Source organism: Dreissena polymorpha, chromosome 2 (assembly GCF_020536995.1).
Source record: "Dreissena polymorpha isolate Duluth1 chromosome 2, UMN_Dpol_1.0, whole genome shotgun sequence".
Classification (NCBI taxonomy): Eukaryota; Metazoa; Mollusca; class Bivalvia; order Myida; family Dreissenidae; genus Dreissena; species Dreissena polymorpha.
Window position 1 is genome coordinate 127,493,510 of NC_068356.1, and position 17,923 is coordinate 127,511,432.

Genomic DNA, 17,923 nt, shown 5'->3' on the forward strand with positions numbered 1-17,923 from the left:
AAAATACGTATCTAAGTGGTAAAGGGTCAAATCTGACACTGTTCAAAGTGTCTGCATTATATGATGTATGTGAGTAATCTAGGTAATGCGATAGAGCAGCTTTAAGATTCGGCCCTGTTTGAAAACGTATGGAATCAAACGGTTTCCAGTGCACGTAAAAATTAACTTTGAAAGTAAAACTACAGTTAACTATGAGAATAAAATATCTTAAAAGCTATTTTATGCATAAATGTAAATGTTTGACTGATACATAATTTCCACTGACGTAAGAAAATGATCCTGCCAAGTTAGCCTTTTACCACTTAGATACTTATTTTGATGCATGTGTATTCCTATAAAAAGTTAAATTTAATTAAAGACCTTTATAAATAAATTCAAGTTTTAAAGGCTTCATTTCCAACCCTTAGATACTGATGAGCAGCAAACAGCATAAAACCTGAACAGACTGCGAGTTACTCGCAGGCTGTTCTGGTTTTATGCTGGTTGGAAAAGCAATTTTCACGTTGCTTCTTGACATAAGTTCCATCACTACCTTTCACAATGACAAAAATATGGGTTTTAATACATGAACACAAACACAGAAGAATGTTTCAATAATTTACTGATGTACAAGCTAGTTACCATTGTCATGACATGTCAAGCACCAAAATAGGAAAATAAAGAAGAACAACAGTAACTCTAATAATGATGTTTCATACATATATTATGTAACCATAACAACATATGTGACGTCACAATTATGATATCTATCAATATTGATAAGCGTAGCGACCACAAAACTATTTACAGTGTACATGTACTAGGCCCAATTATTGCAACTTGAATTTCATTCACTTAAGATAGGTTATACTAAATATGAAATGGATATGTAAAACGAATAAGCATATTTTGTGATTTTATTACTTTCATACATGCTGACATTGAAACAAATGCAAATTAGTCATGTACAGATTTCTAAGCAATGCCAGTTTCAAAATTAAATTGTAATAATTTGAAAATTGGATGTTTAATTACAAAAATCTATTTTTCCTGTAAACTAAACATGAAAACTGTTTTGTTTGCTGGTCAAACAAACTTTTGCATAACAATGAAACAGTAAGCATAAACCCTACATTATACATTAAGAATTCATTCATACATGTACAGATACTGTCAGACCAGGATCATGTTTTTGAGATATAATACAAGAAATGGACAGACTGATAATAACATTTTAATAGTTAATGGGCCTTTTCTTAAAATATAACATTTTGAATGGAAAGTATATTCAAAAATATACATTATGCAGGGACCTACCGGTATGTATACAATGGCCTGTATTATGAGTATCTAGGGAACTTGCTGTACTAAAAGTATATTTTATTGAAAGCACGGTTGAAATCAGAAAACATAGTTTAATAACAATTGTTGTGCGCCCCTTTAATTCATACTCAAATAAACCTTTTAGCAATTAAGTACAATCTTACTTTTAATTCAGTGTGAATGACCTTAGTTTACTAAGGTAACATGACATGATAACACTATAATAATTATTAATCTGCATCATGAATTTCTACATCAGCTAAGCACATTTCGCATTAACACTAGCTAATATATAAAGGGTAGCAAATATACCATATTGGTAACACCCGCTGAAATAGATTATATTTTTTAACAAAACATTTTTAAATATTCGCAAAAGGCAACTTTACTACTTATTAATACAGCAACATCATATCTCCTTACTCCAATATGGTCAACTATCAAAAATGTCAGAAATCAATTCCACTCAATTGCTGCAAAAGAAATTTCTGGCTGTTGTTAAAAAAATATAATTTTATAAGAGACATAAACATTGTATAATGTATCTGTACACAGATGATATTTAATTGATTATGGAATAGGTCATATTTTTACAAGACGCTGCTCATATGTTTTGTCTTCATTTTTATAATCATTTAAGTCATGTTCTGCCAGACAGTTTAAATGTACAGGAGGTTAGCGTGTGGCTATGATATTAATTAGTAATAAATTGGTAATAATTAATTAATTAATTAAAATCAACTTCTCTGAAAATAAATTCACTATCAAATATATATTTGATAGTGAATTTTTTTTCAGATAAGTTGATTTTTCGTTATAATTAGATTATGTTTCATTCTAAATGATGTTCTTACTAATTAATATCATAGCCACACGCTAACTACCTGTGGTACACCCCTACAACAGGTCTACAGCATATTGACACTTTTTCTACTATATTTCAAACTCAAATTTGACAATTAAAAAAAACACTTTGGGAATTTTCTTAAAAATGAAAAAAAAATGAAAGAGTTTGGTTAACAATAAGATTTCACAATAAAACAAATAAATACAAAAGCCAGACTTAATCTTAAATAGGTATTTTAAATGGCTTAACTGTATGACTATATAAAAGTACATACACATGAATTCATGTCCATCACAAACATAAAAGGGAATTAAAAAAATAAGTAAAGCTAAGACTTATTGTATTTAAATTATTAAATAATGACAGGCTTTTAAAGGTATTTAAATCATAATGTAATTTGCCAAAACAACTTAATTAGACTTAAATTGTTCACACCTGTACATTGATGTACTGTTTAACAGTCTTGAAAACCATATATTTGGCAGATGAATGTGAAAATATTGTATCTTACATCATTACTAAAGTTTTTGGACACTTACAAATAAATAACAAGAGCTTGTCACAGTAGTGCCAAATCCCTGCCGAAATGTGTTTGCTTGTATGACAACATTTGTTTTAGAGAAGAGAATAATAGTTGTAAAACAAATAAAGGGAGATAATGAAAAAAAATATGGTTGAAAGAGGTATGGTTCATGTTCACTGCACTTCTCCTACTTGCCATCTGTTTATATTTGTAGTTTCAAGTCAATCCCTTCAGTAGCTTTATAGTTATGCTCCGGACAAAAATGTAATTTGTAATTAAAAAAAGGGAGATAATTCAAAAACTAAAGTAGATAGTGTTATGGTTTTTAGTCACTGCACTTCTCCTACTTGCCATCTGTTTATATTTGTAGTTTCAAGTAAATCCCTTCAGTAGTAAATCCCTTCAGTAGATTTAGAGTTATGCTCCGGACAAAAATTTACTTTGTAATAAAAAAAAAGGGAGATAATTAAAAAACTAAGGTAGATAGTGTTATGGTTCTAAGTCACTGCACTTCTCCTACTTGCCATCTGTTTATACTTAAAGTTTCAAGTAAATTCCTTCAGTAGATTTAGAGTAATGCTCCAGACAAAAAATTACTTTGAAATTAAATAAAGGGAGATAATTCAAAAACTAAGGTAGATAGAGTTATGGTTCTTAGTCACTGCACTTCTCTTACTTGCCATCTGTTTACTTTTCAATTTTCAAGTAAATCCCTTCAGTAGATTTAGAGTTATGCTCCGGACAAAAATTGACTTTAAAGTTATATAAAAGGGGAGATAATTCAAAAACTAAGGTAGATAGAGTTATGGTTCGACATACGGACGGGACCAATTACTATATCCCCTTCGAAAAAAAAATTGGCGGGGGTAACAAAAATTGTCAGAAAATGAGATACAAACGATATTTTAAAAATACAGCTGTTAAACAATTTAGAGACAAAATATAAAGGTGATGTAAAATGTAGAGACACTTATATCTGGTAAAATAAACTGTCCTAAAATTAAGAGTTACAAAAAATAATTATTTCAACCAAAAACCGGAGTGTCCAAAAATTTAGAATGTATGAAAACTAAGAGTAATTACAGTAATATACCTGGTAGAACAAGTGACAAAAGTTTCATGTGTGTATTTATGATACTGTGTTATCATACGCAAAAAGCGTTCTCAAAGCATCTGCAATTCACAGGCAATTCATGGATTTCTAATGTGACACCTGATTAGCATAGGAAGAAAGCAGAAGCACACAAAATGTATTCTCGTTAAGAGGGAACATGAATGGAACAGTGGTCGAGGTGAATAAAAAATTAATACAAAATAATTTTGTGGAAAGAGAATGTGCATTTAAACATCAGATGTAGATCAAAATGCAAACATAACACTGATAGTCATACTAGAAATGGAAATCTTAAATAGGTTTCATATTCAACTACATAAAAGTAGAAAAACAACAACATAAAATACTGAAATAACAGCTTTATATTCATATTGAAGATGCCTTTCATAATGAAGAGAAATGCATTGTGGGAAGGGTCTTCTAATCATAAAAGCATTTAAGAATATGAAGGTTTTCTCTCTATCACAGTGTTTGTTTTTTCCAGTTTCAGGAATGGGACTGGGCCCTTTTGATTGGGAATAATTAGTTGTTTTGACTCAAATCTGGAAATTGGTGTTGTTCCTTTTTGTAACACAACCTTTAAAATTAATGATAAAGTGTTTTCAGTATTGTACTTACTGAGATAAACTAATAGAGCTGGATAGGGAGAGCAACTAGATAAAGTAATTTATCTAAAAATTAATAAATTATTTATTTTTTGAAAATTTTAATTAGCGTACATGTATAAGGTTGTCATTTAGGGAAATATATCCTTTTTGGCATTGGGAATGGGGCAAAATTTTGGCCTCAAATTTGACCAAACAAAAACAGTGTCACAAAAAATAGTAATCACAATGGCCTCTAGAAAAGGCTTAAAACATGTTCAAAACAAACATGATGGAATTACAGAAACAGATTCCAGACATTTGGTTAAAAGCATGTGTTTAAAGGAGTTGCCGAAATAAAGTAACATAACATGATAAATAAATACATCAACATATAAAAAGTGATCACATATGTAAAATCAAAATAGTTGACCCTTTGTGCATCATTGGCAAAAAATTAGTCAGAGGCATAACAATAAAGCCTGACAATAAAACATGAGGCAGCAGATTCTCAACGAAAGAACTAGCACTAGACATATACACATGTACATATGCAAACAAAAAGATATGGTGGTTTGTAACCTCAAACACAAAATTTACACCCTTTATCAAACTACTGTATCTATAAAATGTTCTATTTATAAAGGCTTTTATACAAACAAGTAATCATGATTTTCTTGAATCACAAGTTTTAGAAACAATTGCAAGCTAAACAAAACTTTATCAATTGTGCTATATATTTATAGTTTTGTTTTACAGCAACTAGAGAATACCAAATGCATTATTTTACAATAATTAGTTCTAAGTGAATGCACACACAGTTACAGATGTTATTCTGCTTTTAGCAATGATTTAACATAATATTTTCAAACTACCTGACCATTGAGAAACCCGACTTCAGTAAACGCAATTTTAAAATGAGTATGTTTTAACAATCCTTTTTAGCAAACACTTTACAAACACTCAACACACTACACTTATCTCCCATCAGTCGTATGGCAATTGTTTATGCTAGTTCATATCCCATGAATTTACTCCACTCACCTACATTTTTATTACCACCATTACCCCACCCACCTACTTTATTACCCAACCCATATACCTCATTACCCCACCCACCAATATTCACATCTGACCATGACCCTAACTAATTACATTAGTGTTCACTGCTGGTATGAACTGGACGATGAGTATGAAGACAGTGCAGGGTATGACCCCACTGGTTCTGTAATTGGGTTCTGAAACTGAGGCTGTGAGTACAAGTGCACTAGCTCGGCCACTTTGTTACAAACATCCGAGAAACTGGGACGGTCCTTGGGGTTGTCAGTAGTACATCGTCGAACCAAGTCCACCATTTCGTTCGGACAGTGTTCTGAAAAATCCAAACGGGCGTCGCCATTTCGGAGACCTTTCATAAGGTCCTCATCTGTTCTGTTTTTATGAGGCATGTCCGCTAAATGCAGCACTTCCCACATGAACACACCGTAAGCCCACACATCACTTTTAGTAGAAAACTCCGAGTCTATGGCAGCTTCAGGCGCAAGCCAGCGCAGTGGCAGCATGGCCTGATTGTTCATGATCACATACTCACTGGCATACATGTCGCGAATTATGGCCATGTGAGATATTTTTAGTTCTAAACGTGACGTGAGAAGCACGTTTCTTGCGGCCAAGTCTCTGTGCACGAACCTGTTGTTTGACAAGTGCTCCATGCCCAGGGCAACTTGATTGCACATGCCTATCTTCTGAAGGATAAGAAGCGGTGGTATTCTTCTACGGCCACTGTTATCCACACGTGATGCAAGTAAAAACTGTTTAAGGTCACCCTGTAAAAGAAATGTATTGGTTGTATTTTATATTTCCATTCCAAGTTATATTCAAACTCTGTGAATACATTCCTTTACTTTTAAGTGAAATATTTTCATCAAAATATTGAATATGTTTCACCAGTTAACATTTGTCTGGTACATAATGGTGTTATACTTTTAAATAAGACTTTTATCTGTAGGATTGCAGGGTAGGTAATGTATTTTGCATTTCACTATCGAAATTTCTTATCATTAACAATCTAAGCTAATATACTAAAAGACTCAGTACCCAGTCGCAATATTCTGCAATGTAGAACTGTGGTTCTATGTCTCTACAGACGCCCAGAAGTTTGATGACATTATTATGATCCAGTCTAGAGTACATCTCCATCTCGCGTTGAAACTCATAGTAATGATGGTCCTCTTTGGAGAGCAGGGATTTCACGCTGACCTGTGTGTCAACCTCGCCAGGTCTTATACCTCTCGCTTTTGCCAAGAAAATATCGCCATACTGTCCTTTACCTGAAACATATATTTTTATTTTCCGCTTGCAAGATTGTAACAAGAGCTTTAGAGGACAGCCTGAGCCAGTTTTTTTGTTCTTGTCAGAAGTTCTGACACTTTTTTCTAAACAAAACCGTTGGTATACCAGGTAGTAGGTAAGGTATTTAGTTTGTTTTTATTTGCAAAATATGCTATGAAACACATTAATATTGATTTTGAGTGCACAACATTTTTTCTATGTTAATTATTAGTGACCTTGGCCTATACCCCACCCATCCATTATCAATTTATGCATGCCCTAATTTTGGCAAGTTTCATAGTTGTAGGTGGAAGCACTTTGATTTTAGAGCAAAATGTCAAGGTTTTAGCACAACGCCGACGTCAGACGGCGGACAAAACGACGAGCTGGCTATGACAATACCTTGGGTTTTCTCTGAAAACAGCCAAGCTAAAAATTAAGTCAGTTCTGTTATCTAACCCTTAGACGGATACATATAAGTTTGTTCATGATTGAAACAAATTATCATATAAATTTGCCTAGAGAACCATATGATAATGCTGCAGAACGGGATTTGCAAGTGACCAAAATAAACTATACACTTTTTAATAACTACATGACAAAGTATAAACTTACACAATTCGTGTTAGTGACCTGTGAATGCAATGACCCGAATCACTTATTTAATATTTCAAATCAGTGACTTAATATTTCAAAATCACTGACCTAATATTCAAAATCACTGACTATATATTCAAAATCACTGACCTAATATTTCAAATCACTGACTTAATATTCCAAATCACTGACCTAAAATTCTAAACCACTGACCTAATATTCTAAACCACTGACCTAATATCCCAAATCACTGACCAAATACTCAAAATCACTGACTTAATAATCAAAATTACTGACTATAAATTGAAAATCACTGACCTAATAACCCAAATCTTTGACCTAATATTTCAAATCACTGACCTAATATTTCAAATCACTGACCTAATATCCCAAATCACTGACCTAATAACCCAAATCACTGACCTAATATCCCAAATCACTGACCTAATATCCCAAATCACTGACCTAATATTCTAAACTACTGACCTTATATTTCAAATCACTGACATAATATTTCAAATCACTGACCTTATATTTCAAATCACTGACTTAATATTTCAATCACTGACCTTATAACCCAAATCACTGACCTAATAACCCAAATCACTGACATAATAACCAAAATCACTGAACTTATATTCTAAACCACTGACCTAATATTCTAAACCGCTGACCTAATATTTCAAATCACTGATCTAATATTTCAAATCACTGACCTAATATTTCAAATCACTGACCTTATATTTAAAATCACTGACCTAATATTTCAAATCACTGACCTAATATTTCAAATCACTGACCAAATATTTCAAATCACTGACCTAATAACCCAAATCACTAACCTAATATTTCAAACCACTGACCTAATATTTCAAATCACTGACCTAATATCCCAAATCACTGACCTAATATTCAAAATCACTGACCTAATAACCCAAACCACTGACCTAATAACCCAAATCACTGACCTAATAACCCAAATCACTGACCTAATATTTCAAATCACTGACCTAATATTTCAAATAACTGACCTAATATTTCAAATCACTGACCTAATATGCCAAATCACTGACCTAATATTCCACATCACTGACTTAATATTCCAAATCACTGACCTAATATTCCATATCACTGACCTTATATTTCAAATCACTGACCTAATGCTCCAAATCACTGACCTAATATTTAAAATCACTGACTTAATAACCCAAATCACTGACTTAATATTTCAAATCACTGACCTAATATTTCAAATCACTGACCTAATATTCCACATCACTGACCTAATATTCCAAATCACTGACCTAATATTTCAAATCACTGACCTAATATTTCAAATCACTGACCTAATGCTCCAAATCACTGACCTAATAACCAAAATCACTGACCTAATAACCCAAATCACTGACCTAATAACCAAAATCACTGACCTAATATTTCAAATCACTGACCTAATATTTCAAATCACTGACCTAATGCTCCAAATCACTGACCTCATATTTCAAATCACTGACCTTATATTTCAAATCACTGACCCAATATTTCACATAACTGACCTAATATTCCGATGGTCTGCAACTCGTGTCTGGGAAAGTAGAGTCGATCAAGCGAGTTCTTCCCAGCGCTACGCTGAGATTGCTGGGACAGATTGTGTGAGTGTGTAGCAGACGCAGAGTGTGAGGCGGTGTGGGAGGCCGAATGGGAAGAGTGGGAGGGGTGAGAAGACAGGGCGGAAACGTGGGAGCGGTTATCACTGTCGCTACGGCAACCCTGGGTGGCCCCAGAGTCACGGTCGGCCTCTTTCATGAGGAGCTCGTGCTGCTCTTGTGGAAGGTTGCCATTTTGTTTCTCGTCTTTTACTGCCAAAAAAATGCACAACAACCTTTGAGTATGGAATATTGAAAATGAGTATAGAATCATATGCTGTCTTTTACTGCAGAAAAATACTTCTTTAAAATGTTTCACAGGGATTATCCACATTTCTGGCAATGGAATACCCAGTCTAATTGACTTAACTTATATTTTAGGTAATCCAATTTGCAATGTGCATTTCTCAACAGTGCAGTAATGTATACAAATCTATTTGAATTTTATTAACTGTTCCCAACTGATGCCACAAAACATAGACTGCACAATGGTGAACAGCATGTTGCAGACCTGGTTAAGGTAAGACATATTTATATGATACACACCAATCACAAGACCTTGACAGATGCTACAAAAATTGCTAAACCTGCAGTGCAACTAAAGCATGTTCAGTCATTCTACAAAACAATTTGTTTGTCTTCATTAACTGAGAAGGATATCTACAACAATCTGCTGTTCAGTCTATGCATAAGTGATCAAACTATAACATCAAATTCTTAAATCGCTAACAATCATTTTTCAGGACATAGAGGTATTACAGAGGTGTGCAATGCTCTTTAGGAAAAATGCAAGTAAATTAGTATTGAAATGTGTTTTCCCTGCAGGGGATAGTAAATAGATACATTGCCATTTTATTTAAATGCTGAAATGTTGAGAATGTTTCTTAATAGTTGGTTAATACTTTTGGTTCACATGCTATGCAGAAGTTCCGCCTAGTTAAAAAAAAAATGCTTACCCCCTCAAGCTAAAAATGATGCCTATTTCCCAACAAAATAAGGGAAAAAAAACACATCTTAAAGATGTGAAATACTTTATACTATCTATATTTCCTGTTTCCCATCTCTCGTATTGTCTACTCACACACTGCCTTCCTGTTGCGTCGCTGCATGAGCAGTCTGTAGCTGCAGTAAGCGGTCAGGCCTATCACAAGGGCGAGGTAGGCCCCCGCGCTACACACTGCAATGATCACCGTGCGCATCATGTCAAAGTTCTCAGAGCCCTCGCTCTCAGACACCTCTGTGTACTCTGAACCACCTGCAAAGAACAATTAGCCATTAGGATGGTTCAGTTTGTATTGATCGCAATACAAAATGATTTGTTATTTGTGAAAAAAGGGCTTAGTGCATGTGCGTTAGTGCAATCTGCACATGCTCATCAGGTAGAGACACTTTTGTGCATGATGAACAGTCACAAATTTAACATCGACCAATTCATAAACGTAAAACTTAATATTTTATATTGTTTCTTGAAAATCAATTAGTGCCTTCTCAGATATTATGAGTAGCAATTTTAGTAAAAAAAAAAGTAATATTATTTCAATAGGTCACACTAGGTGAACTTTTTTTCTCATAACTATCAGAATTTGTGGATAACAAGGGGCAATGTAATTGTGTGTTGATTATCCTAGCTCATTTTTAAATATTGTAAACATCTTATACAAATATTATTTTAATTATATGATGGTCTAGCAATATGAGCGTTATGTTAATAATATGCAGAAAAATGTTGGAATTAGTTGGAAGAAACTAAAAATAGCCATTAATAATAAAACCCTGCTCAAAAATTTATATTTGTATGTAAATTTTTTCCATAAAATCCATAAAATATTAAAAACAAGAGCTGTCAGAGAACAGCGTACTCGACTATTCGAGTGCTTGACAGTATAACGTAAGCCATCATGGAGAAATTGTTCATATTCAATAATTCATTAGACGATTGTTCAAAAATAAAAAAAAGTAAAAAAAATATATAAAAAATTGGGGGGGGGGTAGGGGGGGGGTTAAGATGGGGGTATAATGTGGGGTGTGGTCATTTATTAGACGTCATCTTTCAAAAATAAAAAATAAAGGGAAAAAACAATAAAAAATTGGGGGGAGGGGGGGTGGTAGGGGGGTTGAGAGGGGTGTGTGGTCATTTATTAGATGATCTTTAAAAATAAAAAAAGGAAAAAAAAAATTGGGGGGGGGAGGTGGGGGGGGAGGTGGGGGGGGGCAGGGATTCTGGGTTGGGCGTGGGGTATTGTTTGGGTGGAATCCATTGTGGTATTCAGGTAAGTGTTGTTTTGTCAAAGTATTAATAAAATCTGATCGTAAATAAAGAAGTTATGGCAATGTAAGCAAAATGTTCAATTATGTAAGTACAAAAGGGGCAATAATTCTATCAAAATGCTTGATACAGTTGTCTGCTCTTGTTAATATGTTGGGGTCATGTTGGTAAACAAGTATGCAAAATATGAAAGCAATATGTCAAGGGACATAGGAAATATTTGGGGTAGTACGCAAACTTTAACATAGATTTATCAATAATATGCATACTCTATGTATAAAAGGGGCAATAATTCTGTCAAAATACTTGATACAGTGGTCTGCTCTTGTTCATAGGTTGGGGTCATGTTGGTAAACAAGGATGCAAAATATGAAAGCAATATGTCAAAGGACGTAGGAAATATTTAGGGTTGTACGCAAACTTTAACATAGATTTATCAATAATATGCATATTGGAAGTATAAAAGGGGCAATAATTCTGTCAAAATGCTTGATACAGTTGTCTGCTCTTGTTTATAAGTTGGGGTCATGATGGTAAACAAGTATGCAAAATATAAAAGCAATATGTCATGGGACATTGGAAATATTTGGGGTAGTATGCAAACTTTAACATTTGCACGCTAACGCCAACGCTAACGCCAACGCCGGGGTGAGTAGGATAGCTCCACTATATATATTTCATATAAAATAGTCGATCTTATAACAAGAATTCCAACATAAATAGATAGTGAAAGCAAAGTCAGCAGAGCCATCAAAGGTATCTGGGATTGTGCATAATAATATGTATTGGAATTCTGTAAACTCTATGAAAACATCTTTCTGGTTGAAGATAATTATTTGATGCACGCTTATCACTGGAAATAATTATATAAACAGTTTTAACCCAGAACTACTCCCCGTAAAACCCAAAAGGTACCAGTTTTACATGGAGGGCAAGGCCCAACAGGGGTCGTGTCATTAAATTAACCCGTTCTGCTCAGAAAAGTCTTTGTGACCCTTTGTTTTCCACTAGAAAATCAAATTAAATTAAAGACCTTTCAAATAGATTTCAGATTTAAAGGCTTCATTTTCAAATGTAAGATACTGATAAGCAGCAAATAGCATAAAACATGAGCAGCCGGCGCGTAACTCACAGGCTCTTGTGGTTTTATGCTGGTTGCATATAGGCATTTTCACTTTGTTGCTCAGCAGGAAGCAGTTAAACGAAAACAATACATGGCGAGGTTTAAACATGTTTTATTCTAAAAATACATACTGAATTGTAGTTATTTTATTGCTTGTTCATTAACAGTAAAATATGACACTCACATCTGCACAACAAATAACATCACAAGAATTTACACTACAAATGTGTTACCATTGGAGGCAGCTACGTAAATGACAATGCACAGTCGCTGATTGAAATAAACACTCCATAAACCTAATTCTTCAAAGAGAATCCCTCTGTGAAGACATGTGAGTGTTAAGTTGTCTAGTAGTAAATGTTATTATTTTTAACATAAAAACGCAGTGGAACATGAAACTAAAATTAACAGCATTACTTAACAACATCCTGACAGCGTAATAAACATTTCTGTCATCTGCAAGTGAGTATGTAGTGGGTTTACCGAATTGTGCAGGATTTGACTTATGACCAGAAGAATACTGCTATTATGTAATTTATATCTAGAGTTTGACACAGAAGAAAAATGACTGTAGCTTTTCTAAGTTAAAGGCTTAAGAAGCTCATTTGATAAAAGAAGCAATGTGTTCACGATACCGATGTGTTCACGATACCAATGTGTTCACGATACCAATGTGTTCACGATACCAATGTGTTCACGATACCAATCAATAATTATAGACATTACATTTGGTTTTTGTTTGAAATCGCGTACAGCTGAAATAGATTTTTGTTTCATGAGTTGTTTTGGAGAAATAAGTATCTGCTATAAATTCGGCATTTTATGGATTGAAATAATTCAGAAAATTGTATCTGGTTACAACTCTGAATAGCAGTAGAAAATGAAGTTGCTTCAAAAACTTTTTTTCCTAGTAAAAATAAAATGTATCCTGACTGGGGCATAAAAAGGTAAACGTCAGTAGATTAAATTTTCAATGGCCGAGGAATACAGTAGCATATTGGGATATTTGTAGACATTATTGTTTGATGTATCAGGTTTTTGTCTATATTTTATATGCGTTTTGTTTATTATAATATTCACAAGGCATCATACACAAGGTCCTCCTGTCACATGCTAATTACAGAAGTTTGCTACTCTCCAGATAATCAGTTCATTCCTAATAATACCGTAATGTTTTTACATCTATAACAATCAAGTGTTTTGTGATAATAAATCAGCTCCAGATATAATTTATTACATAGCACAATAAGTGATGTTAATAAACTCAAGATCTTGCAGACATCTATAAGAAAAAAAAATATTTTAATCTGTAAAAAATCAAGCTTGGGTAGAAAACAACATCTCAATCATTATAAATCATCAATTTGTGTGAGTTTTATTGGGAATTAATCAGATAATGCAGAAAAGACAGTAATTACTTCATTCCTTTCTACCACAATTGCTTTAATCAAGTTGCCTTTACAGATGGAATCAACAGACACAGCACACATATCTTAATTTACACTAAATTAACAAATTAACTCTGCATGATCCAGCAATTAGGTCGCATATAATTTACCAATTAATCCTCCATTAACCATCTACATAATAAAAAGTTAAAACATGCTTAAAAAATTCTTTGACTGAAGACAAATCAAAACTACTTCAAACGTTTAATAAAATGCCAATGAATTGCAAGGATACTTTCCAAAAAATGTTCGTTGTCTTGGAATAGAGTTAAACAAAACAAACAAACTAAACTAAGTCAATGGAACGAAAAGAGGTGAAATAATGAATCGATGCCAAGTTGGCATGCAGAGACATGGGCGCAGCAAATCGTGGCTGCTTCAGTTATCAATCTATGCAATATGTCAACGCGTGCTCAGCTGATACTCTGCCTTGCCAAGACCAGTTGAGGAAAGTTTCAGAATAATTTTACATCATACAGAAATAGTTGGCAAAGGTTGCAAGATGTTCCTGGGGTTCTTTTTTTTGAATGGGTTTTAAATTATATTGCAATGATTAATGCATAATATAATTATTATTAAAACTGTCTAATAATATATCCCAGATTAATTGAAAACTCCAGGTGTGTAAAGGTGTAATGATTACAGCTGGTGGGGGCAAGTTTCCAGTGATTTTAAATTTATTATGTAAACATGCAAAATGTTTAACCCTTTACCACTTAGATACGTATTTTCTCGCATTCATAGTCCCTCAGAAAGTTATATTTATTTTAATTCCTTTTTGCTAGATTCAAGTTTTCAGGGCTTTATTTTCAAGCCTTAGATACTGATGAGCAGCAAACAGCATAAAACCTGAACAGACTGCGAGTTACTCACAGGTTGTTCTGGTTTAATGTTGTTTGCACATTATATATATAAGCCATTTTCAGTGGGAAAGTGTTAAATGTCTTGTGCAACTTTGCACAACTGCAGAAGCAGCTATTGGGGCCTGAAGTTTTTACACATGATGTTCTAAAAATATTTATTGTCATAAAGAACCATATTTAGCTCTTTAAACACCAAGCAAAAATATTTGTTGGTAATAAACGTGTGCTGATTTACTTTTATCTACGTTGTGTTTTTTACCAATTTATTAATAGACTATCGACATGAACTAGTATGAGAGTGCTCAAATTCACAATTTTCACACAACTATTTTCCTAGTGTAAACATTATTTTTAATATTTAAGTTTGAAAAGTGTTTCGTTAGAAAAGTCTCCAAGTGTACTTTCAACCTAGACTAGAATTTTTGTATAGAAGAGACTTTCTTAAAACGAAAACATTCTGTAGAGGCAGAAAGTGTTGTCCCAAATAAGCCTGTGAGGACTGCACAGACTTATCTGGGATGACACTTTCTGCACATGCATTAAGCCAGCGCATGCATTAAGGGCCGTTTTCCTAGAGCACAGCTCAAGAACAATTACTTACATAACTAAGACACATACACCAGACACACAGAGTTCAGACAAGAAAATGGGAGATTTTATCAGATCACAATTTATGTATTTGTTCTGAAAGATATTTATATAAAAATTCCAACAGGAATGGTTTTTGTCTCTACTTTTATGGTATCTTTGTTGTCGTTGTATAATATTTTCTCTATATTTAGTCAATTGGATCCAGATAATTATCATTTAACTGGAATTGATTAAAGGTTCAATACGAACACCAAACAAAATAGACAACTTGTTGAGCATGTAAAATGTGAAAGTATAAACTTGAATTACAAGAATGGTCAGTCTGCTGGTGTTACCATGGTAATTCATCCAAACCATTCATGCTTATTTTAGCCAGCCTAGAAAGCAACTTACATGCACTGTCTATTATTATAAAGCTTTCACAGCCAGTAGCTAAACACATTAACATAAATAAAAGGTATCAGAGATCGGAGAATGATATCTTGATCTGCTATGCACTAAATCTTCAAACCACTGGTTATTAGATTATCTTGTGTTAATTTTAATTGCACTAAAATGCATGAATTTTACAAATTGATTAATATAATTTTAGTAAACCACAAAAATAATTTAGTAGACCACAACAATAATTTAGTAAACCACAAAAAATAATTTAATAAACCACTAAAAAATATAATGAGCAATCCTAAAGAAAAATATATTTAACAGAAAAAAATGTTGAAATATGCTGTGAGATTGACTACACAATTAAGCATAATCATAATTACTGTCTTTAAAATCACAAACATGAAAAAAGTTAAGTGCTAGTGCATGAAGGAATGTCATGAAAGAGGAAAAGTCCAAGAAAGATAAGCATGAATGGCTTGATGAACTCCGTAGTGGACACACAAGGTCCAGCAGATCTGAGGCCGTCTTGTATGTAGCTCTTGTACATGTTCAAGTATTCCTCCGCTGTAAATATTGGAAGAAAAATGTGGGACAGATTTTCAGACTGTCACGTGGAATGCTATGATATTTTTGTGGGTAGTGAAATTAGCATGGAAAATAGTTTACATGCACATAGTTAGCAAGTCTTGATTCTTATTTAAATGCTATGATTGAACAAACAGCATTGCATTACAGAAACTTGCGTTTGTAATACTGGTAAATGGTAAACCTCATTGGCATAACTTGCAAACTATTTGGTAATAACTACATCATTTATCTATAATCCTCATTATAAATGATCCTATCAATTAATAGGCTTCATATGCTTTTATAAATACTTCAATGTTACTGCAATCATTAAAACGGTCATATTTTGAAAGCCCTTGCACTATTTATAGTATAAATTTCAGTTTTGCATGAAGAAATTACTTTCAGCGACTTACTTGCCACATCGAGGTAGGCGGAGGCGTATATTGCGCCTGCTGTATTATTCGCTACACACTGGTACATCCCCTGGTCCTCCATGTACACCTTGGATATTTTCAGCGTCCCATTTGGATATATCTGCAACAGAATTCGTCAAATATGCATTAGCAGTTGTTTTGTTGTTGTTCTTGTTTTTTTACTGTTAATTAATCCTTTACCACTTAGATACGTTTTTGATGCATTTGTAGTCCCTTAGAAAGTTAAGTTTAATTAAAGACCTTTCTTACTAAATTCAACTTTTAAAGGCTTCATTTCCAACCCTTAGAAACTGCTGGGCAGCAAAAAGCATAAAACCTGAACAAATTGTGAGGACCTTGCAGTCTGTTCTGGTTTTATGCTGTTTGCACATAGCCATTTTCACTTTGCTTCTGAGTGGGAAAGGGTTAAGGCTATTTGTTCTTCCACCCAAAGGCTGGGTTACTAGGAGACCTCATCACAATACATTTTTTCACTATGAAGTGACTAGATACCTCAACTCTACACTTTTAGTGATCAAACAATGTCATTGACTGATATTTTTTCAAAGAGTTTCTCATATGAGATGAAATCCACATAAATTATTTTATTGAATATGTTGTGAAATCTCTTACTCTACAATCAATGATATAATATTGGTTGCACAAATCAGTTAAAGGCAATGTTTTACTTCTTAGGATTTTCATATCAGTTAAAAAAGAAATGTTTCACATGCGAAGATTATCAATTCAGTTTACTATAAAAAAAGTCTCAAAACCAGTAATTCTTTAAAAATCATATTTGATGTAAAAATATCAAAATTGCTATTAAATGCCATGGGCTGATAGCAACATATGTGTTAAATTATTTTGATCATCAACCATTAGCTCTACTAAGGAATCCACAGCTCTACATACTGTGAACCTATTGCGGTCCCAATTGTCTCGTATCTGGTTTTTCTCCCACGTGATCGAGGGTCTTGGGTCGCCTGAAGCAACACAGTGCAGCATCATCGAATGTCCTTCGTACGCCGTTTTGTTAGCAGGAAGATGCTGAAATCTTGGTCGTTCTGAAAAATAAACACAACAGTTTGCTGCACAACAAAATTACTTGGAATTACCAGTAGCATGTATGACACTTTATTTTAAATAAACATTTCAATAAAACATTGAACTAATAATTTATTTCTTACCATACTTTTATTTATTTATATATTTATTGATTTTCATTTATTCATTAATATAGTTTTTTTTCTAAATTCCTTTTATCATTTAAATATCTGTATTCATTTATTATTTTATTTTGCAATACATCTATTAC

At 33.3% G+C, this 17,923-nt stretch overlaps 1 protein-coding gene across 1 annotated transcript in view; it reads right to left on the minus strand.

The window, feature by feature from the left end:
- Positions 1-584: 584 nt before the first annotated feature.
- Positions 585-17,923, minus strand: part of LOC127868946 (inactive tyrosine-protein kinase 7-like) — a 131,744-nt gene continuing 114,405 nt past the window's right edge. Inside the window, exons 12-17 of the mRNA XM_052411157.1 lie at positions 17,521-17,672; positions 16,606-16,726; positions 10,026-10,199; positions 8,855-9,157; positions 6,468-6,700; positions 585-6,196 (exon numbers count right to left, since the gene is read on the minus strand). Coding sequence (XP_052267117.1) covers positions 5,534-6,196; positions 6,468-6,700; positions 8,855-9,157; positions 10,026-10,199; positions 16,606-16,726; positions 17,521-17,672 — 1,646 coding nt within the window. The 3' untranslated portion in view covers positions 585-5,533. The remainder of the gene's footprint in view (positions 6,197-6,467; positions 6,701-8,854; positions 9,158-10,025; positions 10,200-16,605; positions 16,727-17,520; positions 17,673-17,923) is intronic.